Below are 18,879 nucleotides of genomic sequence, written 5' to 3'. Positions count from 1 at the left end.
GAATGCAACAAATCTTACATTTATTTTTTTGGGGGTGCACATTTTGCAGTTTGCTGTCCTAATTTTTATATATATATTAAAAGCGAATGCACTTGATGCCAATCCAAGGCCAAGAATTGGTTGCCAGTTTTTCAAAATGGCTGCCAATAGCAAACTGGTAACCGTTACTGTCAACCCCAGCTAAACACTAAATATTAAGTGATGAATTGACAATAATCCCCAACGCCTGTGGTACATGAACCTATAACAGAAAATAAGAGTCATTTGAGTCGGAGGAGCTCGTTAAAAGTATTACTTTGTTTCACAATATACAAAAAAAAAATCAATCCACCAGAATAATATTGACAGAAACATTACAGTAGTAGTACATCAGTACAACATAGTGCAACATGGTACTTACATTAATCAGCCACAAGGGGGAAGCAACAGCTCTGATAATTCTGTACAGTCCAAAGAAATCAACATCCCACTGAACATATTTACACATTGAGGGCACGGTCACACATGAGCAAAGTTATCATCAGGGAATATATAGAGTGCTCCAGGAGTGCGGAAATGAGTTCGCACTTTTGCACTTTTTATTGTCTAACGTTAGCTTTTTACTTTACTTTAATTTAGGCTTCAAAAATCATATAAATTGTCTTTATTTGTTAAGATTATCTTGTTGAGCAAAAGTTTCATTGATTTTTGTTCGCCACAGAGTTTATTTTCTGCAATAATCCAAAATCCGATAGAAAAATCCCACAGCCTTTATAACGAGGTAACCAGGGCAAAGCTAACCTCTGCGTCAGCCTACAGATTAACTTCATCCCTGGAGGACGTTTTTTGCCACCCGTTCACTTCCACTCAACACGAGCAGAGGGGCAAATGAAACACATGTTTCCGGTGATAAAGCAAATTCACGTTAAAGCTGGGCAATATCATAGCGAGATATGAGACTATATATTGTCTTAGATTTTGGATATTGTTGTATCGAGATACGGCATGAATTATGTTTTTTCCTTCTCTTTAAAGGCTGAAATATAATTAAGTGATGTAAATTTATCAACTTCCCAGACTTTATTTGTATTAATGCTCACCTTAACCCATTAAGTCGGTATATCCACATTATTGATGATCATTAATCAAATGAAATGTGTTAACATATCTGAAAAGAAAAAAAATAATAGTCATCCCTTCAACTCTGTCACATCAGAGAGCGCATTTGGTCCTAGCATTAATGAAGTCCAGATACAGCCTAAAATATCGTGACAACATATTGCCCAGCCCTAATTTACGTCTTCGCAATGGGTGGAGTTCAACTTTGGTGAACTTTGACAAGCGAAGTTGCAGCCTCCTCCAATAGCAAAATGGAGGACGTGATTATTGTTGCCATGTTTAACCTGCGGATACTGTCTGACACTGACCATAAAAAATACGAACTGCCTCACGTGAGAGACGCTGCCTGGCTGACAGTGTGTCGTGAGACAGGCGTGGAACGTAAGAAAATGGAAGGTGTAACACTAACATTATATTTTGCGATGTTTAGTAGCAGGCTAGCTTTTCTATGCGCCACGAGTATGTGACGTCGTGTGTGACCATGCCCGAACAGAGAAAGGTTTTCCTGGTGTGTCAGCTAACTTCAGTTTGATTCAAATAAGACGGATGTGAATTAAGAAGAGAGGAGATAAATAAATAAATCATTTCCCATGTGTGTGCTTCAAGTGATTTCCATCAGTGACTTCAACAGGTGAAACTGCAGTTTCATAGTTTTAGTTCAGAAGATTTTAGCAGAACATGAGGTCTTTATTGCTGAAGTTTGACATGTTGTGACATTAACTTTCAGTCCAGTTTAGAGGATCAGCTCACGGCATGTTATCATCGTGTCAGCCCAGAACTGTGAGGTCCTCCGATGTGAACCATTTTCAAACATGATAAACAAGTAATTTCAATCAAATGCCCCAAAATCCCAATGAGATGATCTAAGCGCAGATATTTTACAAGACTGACTTTGAAAAAATGTAAAAAAGATCATGCCATTTACTCTGAATAATGCCTGCGTATTGATTCACATGTACACCCTTTATTAATTGCATTTCCCTCATTATATTATACACGTTATCTTGTTATGAAATGAACTCTGCCCCAAAACAAAACTTGTGTGGTTCCTTGTATCAACTGGATTTAACTGATATGTGCACTTTGATTTGTGTGATGTTTTATGTTTGTATGTATTTTATCAGAAAAATTGACAGGCGATTTTGGTTTGTTCCTGCTCAAATTTAAATACAAATGCTGAAAATAATAGTTTGATATTTTGGGAAACACACTTACTTTCTTTCTTGCCCAGAGTTAACTGAGAAGATCGTTATGTCTCCCGTCTGTGTGTGTTAAATATGAAGCTAAAGCCAGCAGCCGGTTAGCTTAGCTTAGCATAAGGACTAGAGACAGGGGGAAACAGCGAGCCTGGCTCTGTACAAAGGTCATAAAAACACTTGGACAAGAAATAATCCCACACACACTATGTAAAAACCACAACTTGCTGTTTTTATACTTTGCATTTAAAATAGGGCTGCAACTAACGATTATTTTCTAGAGCTGCCCTTTGGAAGTCTGAGATTCAAATCGTAAGATGGAGTCAAGCAGTCGTTGTTTCTACGTTTGCTGTGTACTTGTAGGGACGTTTTGGTCCGCAGATTTTGTTGCAGACTGAGCGCTCCCGACTTCCACGCCATCTTCTCTCTTCTGCTTGGAAGTGGTGAATTTACAGCTCACATGTACCTAATACGACACAGTATTTGGCTTTTGTTTGATATCTAGTGTCGGCAAAAAAAGTTACGCATTTCTGACCCAACGTTAGCTTGTTCCTCTATTGCATGAATGCCGCTGTCACACTGCTGAGCCAGATTCAACTGTAAAACTTTATATGGTGGGGGGGTGTGTGTGTGTGTGTGTGTGTGTGTGTGTGTGTGTGGGGAGGGGGAACAAATCTGATTTGAGCTATGTTATTCTGGGTACAGCCGTATTATTTCCATCATCAATTAATCTGCCAATTACTCTCATGATTAATCGACTTATCGTTTAGTGTGTACATTTTTTCTGCCTACAACAGTCCAAAACTCAAAGACTTTTCATTCACTAACATAAATGACAAAGAAAAGTCAATAAATCGACTGATTGTTGCAGCTCTATTTTAACAAACAAGATATGATGTGTTTGACAGTGAGCTGTTTCTCCCTGTTTTATGCTAAGCTGAGTGACTGCTGGCTGTAGCTGCATATTAGCCGTACAGACGTGAGAGTGGTATCAGCTCTCTGCAATGAAACAAACTATTTCATGTTCTCGTTCTTAACATCTTGACAGCCGTGATGTGGGATTTAGTCACACGATACTTCAGTTTAGAAGAAAATTTTCCAGCTGGACCCAGGAAAGAATAACAGAATAACAAAAATAAAATAGCAAATATAAGCGCGTTGTGTTTCTTCCCTTCAACCTGCTCAGTGTGATTACTGCAGGATTAAGTGTTGTTTTTCATCACATTTGGTGTCATTACATAACTTAAATGGATAGTTTTTTGAGGTACTTATCCATAATCAGTGTATTACCAACAGGAGATGGTGGTCGGCATGCCCCCAGTTTGGAGAAGCAGGCAGGAGTCCCGGTATAGAAGCTAAGCGATGTGCTGCTGTGGACGGGCGTCACGGCAAAATATATTTTAGCCACCTTAAAAAAATGTATAGCATTTTGAGTGTACACTATATATAGCCTATTTTCAGCAGTTTACTTTGCTGCCAGACTCCATTGACAAAATCAGTAAATTTACTCACAGACCACAGGAGCTGCTGGTCCGCCACTGCCTCTGTGGTTTGATCTTTTTGCGATATTCTGTGACTTTGCTGAATCTGAACTTACTCTTTCTGATGCCGAAGTCACACAATAACACAAACAAACTGACTGATGGAGGCAGCGGTAGACCGGCAACCCCACAAAAATTACTGTTTTTGTCAGTGGGGTCTGGCGGCTTTGAAGAGAGAGATATAACGGCTTCAGTTCTTCCGAAATCACTGTGGTAAAGCGGTGATAATACTTAAACTGATGTTGATTCTTATAGGTGGCTAAAATATTGTAGCTTCTGTGGCGTTACTCAAGTCTGCGTCTCCAAAATAGGGGTGTGCTGACTGACAACTGCAAGCAATACACTGACTACGGATAAGTGCCTTATACAACCTCACTTCAAAAAATCGGAACTATCCCTTTAACGTCTACCTAAAACACCTCCTTCACCTCATGTATGTCTCCATCTACCTATACAAACCAGAGCTCGACTTATAAACAGTTTACCTCTACCTCTTTACTATTCTTGTTTACTATGATTTCATTTCCTTCTGATTTTGGGGCACAAAAACTACAGCCCGTTTAAATAATATTGTTGTGAACATAACAGCTACTGGCAGCACCAGGCTTTGAAACGACACATTAGTCCAACACTGAAGAAAACTACAGGGTCAAAAACAAATATTTTCAAGAGGTTTTTTTCCTGCTCTCTCTTGTCCGGCTCGTCCGCCTGTCTGTGTTTACCTCAAGCTCCTTATGTCTCCAACCGCTCTACAGACAACCATCCCTAATTTCAGAAAACTCTACATGTTGTAAGTATTATAAAGATTTTTTCCAGCTCATATTTTGGGTAATTCAATCTGGCATGAATGTGGAATTTGATTTTAAATATCGTACATGAATCTTTCCCTTCCTTTCTTCCGTCTCCTCACACCTCTCCTGTATCTGTATCTCTGTACCTATCATGATTTTAGAAATGTGGTTCACTGACAACATGTTGACTCTTCTCCTCCCTCTCTTAATCCACTAGCCCTCTCACCTTCCTTTTCTGTCTCTCACCCTCTCTGTCTCTGTCTCTCTACGTGATGTTGGATATGGGGTCACTGATTTTCAGACACCTCCAGTAGATGGTTCTTGCCATGGTGAACAGAGCGAGCAGGATCAGCAGCACCCACGAAACGTAGATCCCTTTGGAGTTCTGGGCGGGCCTCCACGTGCCAACCTGAAAACAGAAAGTTATAAGGGAAAGTAAAATCACTGCCTCGTGGCTGTATGCCTCCGTGTGCCACTCATGTTACCACTTACAGTTTACATCCATGTCCGTGAAAACATGCTTCATACACGTCTTCCCCGGCAGCACAGATCTATACACTCAGGACAGTTTCAAGATGGACACCCACGATTACAGTCACCAACTCTGACCCAATGTCTCCCCTTCTGTTCCTGAGGTATGATGCTGAGGCCAGAAAAGTGTTTTGACACAACATACATTAATATGCTAATTTTGTCATAATTAGCATATTAATTCTTGAGTTATGGCCAAAAACATGTTCTGTGAGGTCACACTGACTTTGACCTTTGAACTTCAACCACTTAAGTCTAATCAGTTCATTCTTGAGTCCAAGTTCATGTTTTTGCTAAATCTGAGGAAGCTCCGTGAAGGCCTTATTGAGATATTGTGTACAGGAGAATGAGACTGACGCAAGGTCACGGTAACCTTGATCATCAAAATCTAATCGGTTCATCATTGAGTCTAAGTGACCGTTCGTGCCAAATTTAAAGAAATGTACTTCAGCTGTTCTTGAGATATTGCCTTCACAAGAAGGGGGTGGATGCAAGGTCACAGTGACCTTAACCTTGGACCACCAAAATCTAATCAGTTTTGTTGAGTCCAAGTTGACGTGTATGCCAAACCTTTACAAAATTCCCTTGTGCTCCCCTTAAGATATCCCTTTCACAAAAATGAGATAGACAAGGTCACAGTGATGTTGACCTTTGCTCACAAAATTCTAACGAGTTCAAGTGGATGTTTTTTGCCAAATTTGAGGGAAGTGCCACAAGGTCTTCTTGAGAGATTGCGTTTACAACAATATGATTGATGTAAGGTGACAGTGACCTTGACCATCAAAATCAAATCACTTTATCCTTGAGTCCAAGAGTTGTTTGAGCCAGATTTGAAGAAATGTCCTTAAGCTGTTCCTGAAATATCACCTTCATTAGAATGCGATGGCCACAAGGTCATAGTGACCTTGACCTTTGACCACCAAAAGCAAATCAGTTTATAGTTGAGTCCAACTTACGGTTTGTGCCAAACTTTTAAAATAATCCCTTGAAGTTCTTCTTGATGTATCATGTTCACAAGAATGAGGTAGACAAGGTCACAATGACCTTGACCTTTGACCACCAAAAGCAAATCAGTTTATAGTTGAGTCCTACTTACGGTTTGTGCCAAACTTTTAAAATAATCCCTTGAAGTTCTTCTTGATGTATCATGTTCACAAGAATGAGGTAGACAAGGTCACAGTGACCTTGACCCATGACCACCAAAATCTTATCTGTTTATCGATGATTCCAAGGGGACATTTGTGCCAAATTTGAAGAAATTCCCTTAAGGCGTTCTTGAGATATCGCCTTCACAACAATGAGACAGAGGCAAGGGTACAGTGACTTTGACCTTTGACCACCAAATTCTAATCAGTTCATTCTTGAGTCCAAGTGGATATTTTTGCCAAATTTGAAGAAAAATGCTTCAAGCTCTTCTGTAAGAGACTGTGTTTAAAAGAATGAGACAGACACAAGGTCACAATGACCTTGACCATCCATCATTGTTGAGACTAAGTGATCAGTTGTACCAAATTTGAAGAAATTTCCTTGAGGTGTACTGATATTACCTCCACGAGAATGAGGTGGATGCAAGGTTACAGTGATCTTAAAATACATTTTGAGAGGTCAATGTAATCTTGACCTTTAACCTGAGACCACCAAATGCTAATCGGTTTATTCTTGAGTCCAAGGGGATGTTTGTGCCAAATTCGAAGAAATTCCCTAAAGCTCTTCTTGAGATATCGCATTGACAAGAATGAGACGGATGGAAGGTCACAATGACCTTGACCTTTGACAACTAAATTGTAATCAGTTCATTGCTGAGTTCAAGGAGATGTCTGTGCCAAATTTAAAGGCATTCCCTCTTTTTGAGATATCGTGTTGATGAGAATGGGACTGACAGATAACCTGAAAACATTATGGCTCTGGCCAAGGCTATCACTGGCATCGAGGCATAAAAAAAAATGCTCTTCTTTCTAAACTGTCTTCACACACACACACACACACACACACACACACACACAGACATACCATGAGTCCTGCAGTGGAGGCGACGAGCACAACGAACAGCAGGAAGCACAGCAGGCTCCTCCTCCTGGGGTACCGCCGACCAATAGAAGAGCTACAAACAAAAGCAGGGAAATATATTTTGAACAGTCAAAACAGAAGAACTGTTTGTTGGAGGGAGATGTTGGGGCTCTTACACTTTTCGGCAGTGAGGACATCGGGCCAAGGTCCGGTCTGAAAACTCTGTCCACTGGAGGAGAAACAGGAAGTGGAGCGTCAGTGAATAATTCTGAAGATGACTGATTAAAAATAAAATAATAAAGAAGTGAAACTTGCACCATCATCTGTGTGTGTGTGTGTTTGTGTGTGTGAGTACCAGGAATGTGTTGGAGCAGTGTCCGCAGATGATCCTGATGCCGACGGGCTGATGCTGCGGTTCAGGACTTTCCCTGCCAATGTGAACTGGTCCCAGGTTGATGATGCGTTTACTGACAGAGAAAAAAATAAATAAATGAATAAACTAATAAATAAACACGTGTCACATGTGTGTTTTTGTTTGTTTTAATTTTAATCTACGCAGCTGTTTGCACCGGCTCCATCCAGGCTCTCCGATTCTGTATAATGTGTTCCTTCTCTTAATGTGTAAATAATTTTGAAAAGTGGTATATGAATAAAGTTTTCCTTAAAAAATTTTTATCGTCTCTCATCTCTGCACAAACTGTGGCTGCTCCTTTGCTGCTCAAAGATTTGAAATGACATGTGACGCTGCCGGGACGTTTGTGGTCTACACACGAGGCCACACTTTAATGTCACAAAAAGACAACCCTGACCACTTCCTCTTAAACTGTGTGGGATATAAGAGAAGTGTAAGAAAAGTCAATGGATTTTTATATTTACTGGATCCTGACATGATTTTTTGTTTTCTTGCTGCCTGCGTTACAACATATATTTGAGTATCTGGGCGTATTTTATGTCAGCCACGGTGAAAGGTGTTGCTCATAATAACAAAACCACAGAGTCATTACACAGCTGTACTGTAGTTCCACGCAGCTCTACTGAGCGTTTTAGTGTCATTCAGCTGATTGTTTTGGTTTTCCAGCGTCATTTTCAACAGCAGGCGACTCTTTTCCGCAAAAAAATCTCTGGTAGGATGCTCCAGAAGTTCACCGGGTAGAGTCAAGCAGCAACTTCTGGGGCTGAAAGATGAAGCCAACATGAAAGTGCCAAAATACTGCAGTTCCACTAATGGCCACTTGAGGCTGGCTCCAGAAGCAAGTCAATCCCCATAGACCACCATGTTAAAATGTTCAACTTTACAGCAGAAATAAACATGTTTACAGCTTGGTAGAAAAAACAGTTTTGATCTCTATAGCTACTTTCAATATTCACGCCAACTGTACAGAGGATGAATTTTTATATTACTCAACCATTTACATTTTACTAAGGCTTAAAGTTACGCATAATTCAGGGCATGGCTGCTTTGAGTGACAGGCTGTCTGCCCTCGGTAGTGGTGTGCCATATCACCTCGATCACGCCTGTTGACATATTGACGTCATACTGTTACCCACAGCAACAACAAGCATGGCTGAAAGTGAAACTATTACGGACTCCGCGGTGGTTCCAAAAAGAGGAAGAGCTTCAGTAGTGTGGAATAAACTGTGGCGTCCTGAATGTTTTACAAACAGCTCCAGACTTCTCAGACTCTTTCAGTGACTTACTGCTCAGAGGGAATTCATTCAGCGGCTCCTCTGACAGCAGCACAGCGTCTCTCCCTGTCCTCTCTCACCATGCGCACACGGGAGTCGGTGTTGTCAAGTGATTTTGTCATAAACCTTTGGTAATGTAAACCTACGTCACACTTGTGGCTCGACAAAACACTGTGTGATGATTAGAGGAGAAATGGCAGAGCATAAAGGTCCAGGTGGAAAAAAAAAAAACAGCTCAATCATTTAGGATTTTACTAAAAGAAGGAAATCACCTGTTGATTTATATATATAGATCCTAGGGGACATTTTTCTATGGGTAGTGCGTATACCATTAAATCCTTCCCACAGCGGCCTCGGGCCCTTTGCAGCATGTCATCCCCTCTCTTTCTCTTTTTCTCTCTCTCTCTCTCTTTCCCACAACTCTAAATGAACAACAATGTTGCTCCGTGTAAATAAACAACTTTTCATCGAGTTCGCCATGAAAACTTTTAACGGAAATAATATATTTGTGGGTGTACAGCTTGTTTCCGCTGCCCCCAGGTGGGCAAAAAGGCAAAATTAGGGTTTAAATTACGCATTATCCGCTTATCGCAGGGGCAGCAGGCCAAGCAAAGCACCCCAGACATCCCTCTCCACAGCAACGCTTTCCAGCTCCTCCTGGGGGCGTTCCCAGGCCAGATGAGATATGTAATACCTCCAGAGTGTTCTGGTTCTGCCCGGGGCCTCCTACCTCCTACACCTCTAACAGGAGGCGCCCAGGAGGATCCTGATCAGATGCCTGAACCACCTCAACTGACCACTTTGACGCAAAGGAGTAGCGGCTCTACTCTGAGGTCCCACCCAAAGTCTATGCTTCTCACCCTATCTCTAAGGCTGAGCCCAGAGGAAACTCATTTCGGCCGCTTGTGTATGCGATCTCAATGTTTTGGTCACTACTCAGAGTTCATGACCAGAGGTGAGGATTGAGACGCTGATGGACCAATTAATCGAAAGCTTCCCCTTCAGCCTCAGCTCTCTATCTTTACCACAACAGTCTGGTGAAGCTCCCGCATCGCAGCAGAAGCCGCACCAAACCGCCGATCCATCTCACGCTCCATTTTACCCTCGCTTGTGAACAAGAACCTGAGATACTTGAACTCCCTCGCTTGAGGCAGGAACTCTCTCACAGCTCGGAGGGGGCAATCCACTGTTTTCCGCAGAGAGCCATGGCTTCAGATTTGGAGGTGCTGACTCTCATCGCCCCAAACAAAAAAGTTTTGCAGAAAAACATGTTTATATTTGTCCAAAAAAAGAGGTCTTGTTTCTGACTCAGAACAGGCATCTTCACTAGTAAACTGCAAACTATAATCTGAATTTTGAAGACTTTCAGCTATACAATAACAACAGCTAATCTATGATGATTTATACCAGAGGTATTAAGGGCGCATTTGGTTCGATTGGGCGGAGAATGCTGAAAAATTTCACACCTTCATTTGGCTCCGTTCACTTTCATACTGCACTTTTTAAAGTGGACCAAACCGCCTGGGCAACATCACGCAGTTACAACAGCTGCTCGTCGGGGGGCAGTATTGCCCGAAACGACCACTGACCAGGAAGAAAAAAACCATGAGGAAGAAGAAAACCCGGCCAGGACCAAAAACAGAAATCCATTGTGGGTAGCCACAAGCAACTGCGTTATACAGTCCTCTGACCGTTTATCAATAAGCACCTGCACCTCCTCACTACTCCATTTCCAAATTTTGCTTTTTTTTTAACCTCTGATTCTCCCAGTTCGCACTGTTGGCTTTGGGGTTTTTTCCTACGCAAAATACAGTTTTCAAGCGGACCAGCATTCGCTTGTTTGGTTGGCACCAGAGTTCAATTGAGTGTTCACACCACTCCAAACGAACCAAACTACCCGTGAAAGCGGACCAGGGTTCGTTTCACGCGGACCAAATAGCACCAGTGTGAATGCGCCCTGAGACACGGAAAAAATCTAACGTTGGGGAGTCAGATTTGTTTCTGAACACACGACTGAATTTGTCACTTTCAAACCAGCGACCATTGACAAAAGACAGTGATTTTTGCTTCATGTGGATGACAGCTCTCCTTTGTTGTGACTCCAGTGAGACTAAGGCTGATATGATGTCTAAAACCATTTTCTACTATTGAAGGAATTCCCGAAAAGCTGAATGATCTCAAAACAACAACAGCTCCTCAGCATTATTTCATCCATGACTGTATTTTGCTGAATGGCAGTTGGATGAATGATCTGTGCTGCACAGATGGTGTGGGTACAAGCCAGAGCTGAGAGGAGTGGAAAATAATCCCACACTGTTTTTCTGCGTCTCACCAGTACGGTCGTGGACAGGCAATCCTCTGCGACGTGACTTTGCAGATCAGAAGACAGTTACACGGACAGCGGACGTACTTCTTTCCAACAGGGGCGTTCTTTATGGGCTACAGAGAGAAGGATGGAGACACAGACAGGAGAAGGAAATATCAGACGCCTCACTTTGTAGTTTCAATGTTGAGTTTTTCCCCATTTTCGGGCTTCTAAAATAGTTCTCGGTGGTGTGATTTTCTCAGACGAGATGATGGAAAGACTTCCTAAGACAGGAAACTGGCCACACTGTCGATGTCTGGTTGGTGAAACGTGACACTCTCTGTATAGGCTGATGTTTTATGGGCTCTGACTGCAGTCGTTCTCAAACTTCAGACACATTCTGATGTGTGTAAACATGCTAAAATGCTAACACATCTCCAAACTAGTATCAATTCCATTATTTGGCTTCAAACATTTGATAAAAATGCAGCATATTTCTGAGAAAACGGAACTGAAACAGCAAAAACAAACAAGACATCAAATAAAAACTGTGCGCATAAATGTATCAACATTAAATACTAAAAATCTCAAAGCTACAGCGTAATGCAGAAATACAGCAATCGAAGGTAACAAAATTAACAGTCAGCATTTTTCACTTTGAAAACACTGGGAAACACAGGCAGACAGGTGGTTTTATGATGGGGAGCCCTGTGAGGGAGCTGTGAACAGTCCAAAGTCCTACAGCACCACCCCACAGACAACTCTGTGTGACTCACCGTCGCTTCGTTGCAGATGCTGCACTTCACCACATGCTGGTGTGTCTTGCCCTCCACAGATATGGCGCTCTGACAGACCCGGCAGCTGATGACCGGAGCGCTGCTGCTGTCCGGGCTGCCCTGCGGCGAGTAGGGCGGCGGAGGCTCACCTGGTGCCACTGAGCTGGGGAACGGCGCCAAACCTGGAGAAGCAGGACAAAACAATATAGTTAGTTTACTGTCAGTACGATATCGGAGGGTCAGTAAACACCAAAACAATACTTCTTTGATCCCGAACTTTGAAAAGCATAAACACATTTTCTCTTCAAGCCTTCTTTCCTTTTCACAGCTACGCTAGCGCCGTGGCTCTAAGGATGACAATGACCGACGACCTGCAAATCTGAAAATGTTCCTGTCAGCCTCAGCCGTACGAAGGGCCGTGGGTCAAAGTTGGGCCGTCGGTGAGCATCTGTCACCCGAGTCGGTTTGGTGTGTCCCGCACTGTTGCCCCTTGTCTGCAATTTTCAGCTGACTCAGCATGATGAATCTGCGTCAGTGAATGAAATCACTCTGATTGGCAGTTCAGCTCAGCGCACCAAAAAATAAACGGAAGTGAGGAAAGTAAACAAAGAGCTAAAGTCAAGAGGGAGTGAGACAAAAACAAACATGTTCCATTAAGTAAGATTATTTTTCTTTAGCCATTGAGCTCTTCAGCAGAAACGTTTCCTGATGGTTTGTGTTGTTGTTCAGTGGCGCACGGTACATATGCTCTGTTCTTTCAAAATCGAAATGTGTTGATAATGTGCTAACTGGCTAACTAGCATCAACACGCTCTTTTAGTTTTCCTTTCTGAATGACGATTAGAGACTAATGGGGCAGGCACAAAGCGTGTGTGCTGGTCGACTGATGGTTCACATGCAACATTTTGGCTGAAACATGGTGATATCAGACAACGCAGCTGGGGGCCTTTATCGCCACCAGTTCTCTTAAGTTGGTTTAGTGTGTCTGGGCGTTTAAAAGCTAATTTACAATTGTTGCACGCTAACACGCTACAAGATTGTGAACAGATTACCTGCTCAACGTGTTAGCATTGTCACTGTCGGAGCATTAGCATGCCAATGATTAGCTGTTTAAACAATACATATCGTCATTTTTAAGAAACACTTTTATTTTGAAAGTCTGTGTCACCGTCAAACGGCGGAATACTCTGGAATAAATCAGCAGTGTGGAAATATTGTGGATTTCGTAGAGCACATGACGCATGTAAACAATGCTGTTATGTGATAAGCAGTGACATAACGTTGCCTGCCTGGACGGCATCTAACTTTGGTCTCACTACAGTAACATTAGCTGCTCTGTTTCAATCACGTTGGGCTGGGTATTCTGCAGTGAGCTGCATCAACAGAAACAAAAACCACCTCCACAAACATCACAAACAGTAAATGCACTGTTATGAGACGAAACAATAACCTCAGGGACACAGAGCGGGGGTGTGTCTTCACATTATATTGAGGAGTATTGTTCAAACTGGATCGCACAACAGGATGAATTTTGTGGGTAACTGACCGCACATCTGACGGCAGCTTTCTGTATTTGAGAGCTTTAGATACTCTGAATATCAAGACACACAGTGAGTGAGTACACAAACACAAAGTCAGTTTTAGAGCTGTAATAACGGACACAATCCTTCAAACTGGTTGTTCCTCTGTGTACTCACAGTGAGTCATGTATCGGTCAGCAAATACTGTATATTAACTGTATGGGTTAATGAGACATTATCAGTGAGTGGCACACCCAAAAGCTAAACTTCAACATGAGTGATACAGGAAGAGAAGGAACAGGAAGTGTGAAAAAGAAGTAAGTTCACATGTCATAAGACACAGGACACAGGAGAGGGATTAAGAGCAGGACACACAGTCTGGATACAACTTAAGAACTTAAAACTGTTTCAGGGCTGATTATTTTCAGTATTGATTCATCTGTCACTTATTTCCTGGATGAAATGAAAAATCTTTTAGTCCAAAAAATGTCAGGAAACAGTGAGAAGAAGCTAATTTTCACATTTGAGAAACTGGGGAGAGAATTTTTGATATTTTTTGTTGTTGTTTTGGTTTGATAAATAACTTAAAAGAGAATTGATTATGAAAACTGTTGTCCAGTTATGCTCTGTTGATCAACTAATCGACACACTGATTTTTTTTCGCTGAAGGACTGACCAGCCGCGGCTTCCCTCCCACGTCACTGTTTACTTCACACACTGAGCTACACATAGGCACATTCTGTATAAACAAAAGTAGGTAGGCGGCATTTTGCTGCACTCCCTGATTTTGTTTTTATACTGCCATTGCTGAAAAAAGACTGATTGGGCTTTCCTGCAAATTTGCACAATTCCTGTTTAAAAAGGGCTTCAGATTATGAGAGAAAATGTTGACGACAGATTAGCAGGTGCTACATTAACAGCCCGTGTCCAGCATACCAAACTTGATTTCTTACTTTGTGCGCGATATAGAAAAGCTGTTGCATTTTTAATTAACTTCTGAAATTTGTGATTTTAATGTTGTTCATATGACGCTGAAATTTATGAAAATTAAAAGCCTCCCGAACGTCTGGACCTTTAGTCATCAGGGACAAAAGGTGAGCATAGATTAGCAGGTGCTAGGATCGTCTCTGACACGCCATACAGCGTCAGAAAACACTGATTTTTAACATGAAACTTATTTACTCAGTGTTAAAATCACCTGGTCTGTTTGTTTTAGAGAGGAGGAGACCTGTGTGGATAATTCAGCGCCTGGTAAAAACCTCCTGAACAAAAAACACTAAAGGAATTCTAACTAGGAGGGAAAAGTCTCCCTAAAGTCCTGGATACACTGTACAATTTTGGGCTGTCCCAGACGAAAGATGACCAACATGAATGAAACGTGGTGCTATCTTTCGTCGTGGCACTTGCACTTTATCTGAGCATCACACGACATCATTCTTCTACTCCTCTACACTGGTCTGACAGCTCAGATTTCAGATTTTCACACCCTTCCTGTCAAGTGAAGACTATCTCCAGAGTTGCTGATTTAATTTGAATGTTTCTGGTAAGCTTGAGGAGGGAGTGCTTCATTTAAAGTGACTGCAAACATGATAATCCTGTCAGATGATGCATAGCTGTAGATTGAATGAGCACAACCTGAAACATCCACAGCAGCAAACTCATACACATTAAAACAGCTGTAATATTAACCCAAAAGCATCAGATATATAAGGAGAACACTGACAGGCAACATTTACAGCACTATGAGTACATCTTGCTAACACTGCTTAAATACTAGAGTGAGGTTTCACTTGTAGTGGAGTATTTTCAGTGTAGTAGTACTTTAAACCACTGTGTTGTGTGTATTCAGGATCACTGTCACTACACTGTGGTAACATAAAAACGTTGCTAAACTTTATTAACAACACCTGAAGTGGTTTCATGTTGATTAAATCTTTCTGTGTGTTACTGTAACTTCATTATTTCAAAGCTAACGTTAGCCAGACTGCTACCTAGCTAGCTAGCAAACTAAAGCTAGCTAACATTTGAAGTTTATCGACATTCTCCGACTTAAATGCGAAATAAAACAGATAGTTAGTAAAACCGATAAATATGTCTGCTGACAGACAAACTGCTGACTTACTCTGTGGTTTTGGCGGATATCCGTGCAGGCTGCCCCCGGGAGAGTAGCCGTTGGTCCCGTCGTGCTGCTCGGATAGCAGCGGCGACCGTTCCCCGTCCGCCATCGCTCCCACCGGATCCCGGCCTCAAGAAGAGCCTCTGCCTCGGCGGGGGAAACGCTCTGACCCCCGGTAGAGAGTTTCTTGAAGAGCCGCTGAGGAGATTTCGACCCCGGAGCTTGTCAGTTGGGGGGGCTTGACATCCACATGACAATGCGAGAACACAGGAGGAAACAAAAACATCTGTCACATGACTGGGATCTGAGTCACGGCTGTGATTGACAGCGCGCTAGGCCAATCAGCGAGCGCGGTTCGGATGGGCGGGCTCAACGGCGTTTGACAGTCAGGGCCGCGTTCCAATACTGATATACAGCATCCTTTACTGGGTCTGTAAAACCTTTTCAACAGGGTCTTACAGCTTCCTTTGCTCTAATCTGCAGCAGCTCTTCGTGACTGTAATATTTACCGTCATATTCTTTTGTTTGAATCCGTTTTTCCTAATTTGCGTGTTAGATTCTGCTCAGTGTTTTGTGCTATAAATAAGATGTTTTTGGAAATAGTTTTTTTCCTTATAGCCTCAGTGTGTAAAAATGGTGAGTAACAGTGACATCAGCGGTCAAATTCTTGAGTTTATCGAGTTTTTCAGGAGTATCTAGTGATGAGGTGAATATTTATTTAGGAATCTAAACCATGTTACGATATGTTATAGCTTACCAGTCAGATATAGGTTATCTGTGAGATAAATATTAGGAGTGTTTTATGTCTAATTGTTTTGGTAACACGAGCAAACATTAGCACCGTAATGCTAAAATAATACGTTTTATGTGATAGTCACGGCACAGTGCAGTAAATATAGGTTGGTACGATTATAATATATGCGTTTCCAGAGTGTTCTTCCACAGGACACAGGGAGAGGAGGAAGACCAGGGAGAGGAAGGGGGCGAGGGCGTACAGGCGGTGCAGGAACGGCCAGGCGAAGAGGTGTGTCTCGGCTACCCAGAGGGAAGAGGAGGAGGAGAGGGTGGCAACCTTCGCGGCAGCGCGAGAGGAATCAACAGATTAGGTTGTAGGCTAGGCTAACCATTTAGCTGTAGCTCTGGGATAACGTTAGCCAAGGCTAGTATAACGTTAGCACGTAAATGTAGCCGTCACTCGAACTTAGACGAGAGGGAAAAGTAGTTGCAAACATGAAGCCAAAATGGTTTTAAAATATCAGATTGAATTACCTGTCTAGCAGAAAGCAGGCAACCTCCGCATCCCTTGTGAAATCCTTCTCCTTCAGGAGTTCTTTCCACCTGGAATAAGCAACGCCGATATTCACTCGCGTTTTGTCCCGTCCTCGCTTATCTGATCTTTTTCTTTTATTTGGTGGCGTGGTTTCCCTCTTACAGGGCAAAACGTGTGTGTGGTCCTCCATTTAAAGTGCGACAGAATCATAAAAGTACAAAGCAGGTTCACGCAGAAGCGCCCCGGATTGATCTTCACCTTAACTGTCTCCAGTGACGGCAAGTTCTAGGTAAACGCGAAAGGCGACACGCGTATGTCCCTTTCGGCCACTGTATTCAAATATGGCAACACAAGAGGGCAGCTTCCAGCAGACTGTGCCCTGCCTGTGTATATATAAAGAAATCATTCTAAGCCTATGAGAAAGCTTCCATTTGTATGTGAATTGCATTACACTTTAGTAAATATATATTTATGAAAGCAATAGTTGATATTTGCTAATAAACAACCATGTAAATTACACACTGTAACTTTAACTTTTCACTTTTGGGGGGTTTGGGGACCTCAGAATTGCACCTCTGCTTTTCGCAGATGATGTGGTTCTGTTGGCTTCATCACACCGTGACCTCCAGCAGGCACTGGGTGGTTTGCAGCCAAGTGTGAAGCAATTGGGATGAGAGTCTCTGCCGGAAACTGGTGGATTGCCCCCTCTGGGTTGTGGGAGAGTTACTGCCTCAAGCGGGGGTGTTCAAGTAACTTGAGGTCTTGTTCACATGTGAGGGTAGAATGGAGCGTGAGATGGATCTGCGGTTTGGTGCGGCTTCTGCAGTGATGCAGGCGCTGCGCCAGAAGGCGAAGCTTTCGATTTACTGGTCCATCTACGTCCCGACCCTCACCTATGGTCATGAATTCTGGGTAGTGACCGAAAGATTGAGATCACAGATACAAGCGGCCGAAATTAGTTTTTCCTTGAGGTCGCTGGGCTCAGCCTTAGAGATAGGGTGAAGAGTTCGGACATCTGGAGGGAGCTCGGAGTACAGCTGCTGCTCCTTCACGTCGAAAGGGGTCAGTTGAGGTGGGCGCCTCCCGTTAGAGGTGTTCCAGGTACGTCCCACTGGTAGGAGGCCCCGGGGCAGACCCAGAACATGCTGGAGGGATTATCTCATCTGGCCTGGGAACACCTTGGGGTCCCCCAGGACGAGCTGGAAAGCGTAGCTGGGGAGAGGGACGTCTGGGGTGCTTTGCTTGACCTGCTACCCCCATGACCTGGCCCCAGATAAACTGATGAAAATGGATGGATGGACGCTTTTCACTCTTTGAAATTTGTTTACACAATGAACATTTCAGTTTAACTGACTTAGTGTTAGACTGTGATGATAAAGCGTTCCCTCAATTTTTTTGAGCAGTGTATAAAATGAGAAACCAAAGTGGCTTATATGAGTGTGCAATTTGTTAGCACCCGTATTGACATAGTTTTCGACCAGCTGATATACTTCAGCAGTAGTCCCATATTTCAGTTATGGCTTTTGGTTTTGGTGTGCCACCCCAACATTTTCAGTGGCCCCATCTGTTATCGTTCAAAGTTACCACTGCGCTCTGACCCTCCTGGTTCGTAGTCCAAATAAATATCCAGAAAGAACAAAAATAGTTGGAGGATCGCACACAGATATGTCCGTCAGCAGATAAAAAGTTTTTAATAATGAAGCCCGTCTGGCCACCCCTATGACAAACTTAAGGGGTAACCACTGGATCTGAAGACATCCTTCCCCTGCATTGAAACTGGATTTTCTGGATCATATTTCTTGTTTTCCACACCCTTCCTTGCATTTTCTTTCAACGCAGTGCCGCATTCTGTTTGAACACCCACTATAAACTGGATGGTTCAGTTATTTCTGAGACAGTGATGGTTTTCATGCAGCACAAATGATTGATTGCTCATTGTTGGCTCACAAATCCCAAAGAAAATTCATCAGATAATGCTGCACTACCCCATCAAATACAGTGTCCAGTGACTGCGTGGTGTCAGCATGGACTCTAAACATTTCA

General features: G+C 42.6%; 1 protein-coding gene across 1 annotated transcript; it reads right to left on the bottom strand.

Moving 5' to 3' along the window:
- Positions 1-3,755: 3,755 nt before the first annotated feature.
- LOC117245953 (type I phosphatidylinositol 4,5-bisphosphate 4-phosphatase-A-like) lies at positions 3,756-15,849 on the bottom strand. Its single transcript, XM_033609584.2, has 7 exons — positions 15,573-15,849; positions 11,932-12,113; positions 11,183-11,289; positions 7,520-7,631; positions 7,341-7,393; positions 7,168-7,258; positions 3,756-5,035 (listed from the first exon to the last, which is right to left on the bottom strand). Exons 1-7 carry the CDS (start codon positions 15,673-15,675, stop codon positions 4,892-4,894), a joined length of 792 nt encoding a protein of 263 aa, XP_033465475.1. The 5' UTR covers positions 15,676-15,849; the 3' UTR covers positions 3,756-4,891.
- Between the last annotated feature and the right edge of the window lie 3,030 nt (positions 15,850-18,879).

This window comes from Epinephelus lanceolatus, chromosome 22 (genome assembly GCF_041903045.1).
Source record: "Epinephelus lanceolatus isolate andai-2023 chromosome 22, ASM4190304v1, whole genome shotgun sequence".
Taxonomy (NCBI): domain Eukaryota; kingdom Metazoa; phylum Chordata; class Actinopteri; order Perciformes; family Serranidae; genus Epinephelus; species Epinephelus lanceolatus.
Note: the sequence above shows the minus strand (reverse complement) of the source record. Positions and strands in the feature narration are given on the sequence as shown.

Coding starts and splice junctions, on each gene's coding strand:
- LOC117245953 (XM_033609584.2), bottom strand. CDS start 15,675: ATGGCGGACGGGGAACGGTCGCCGCTGCTATCCGAGCAGCACGACGGG. Junction 12,114..15,572: donor ATATCCGCCAAAACCACAGA/GTAAGTCAGCAG, acceptor CTGCTTCTCCAG/GTTTGGCGCCGTTCCCCAGC. Junction 5,036..7,167: donor CCTCCACTGCAGGACTCATG/GTATGTCTGTGT, acceptor TTCTGTTTTCAG/GTTGGCACGTGGAGGCCCGC.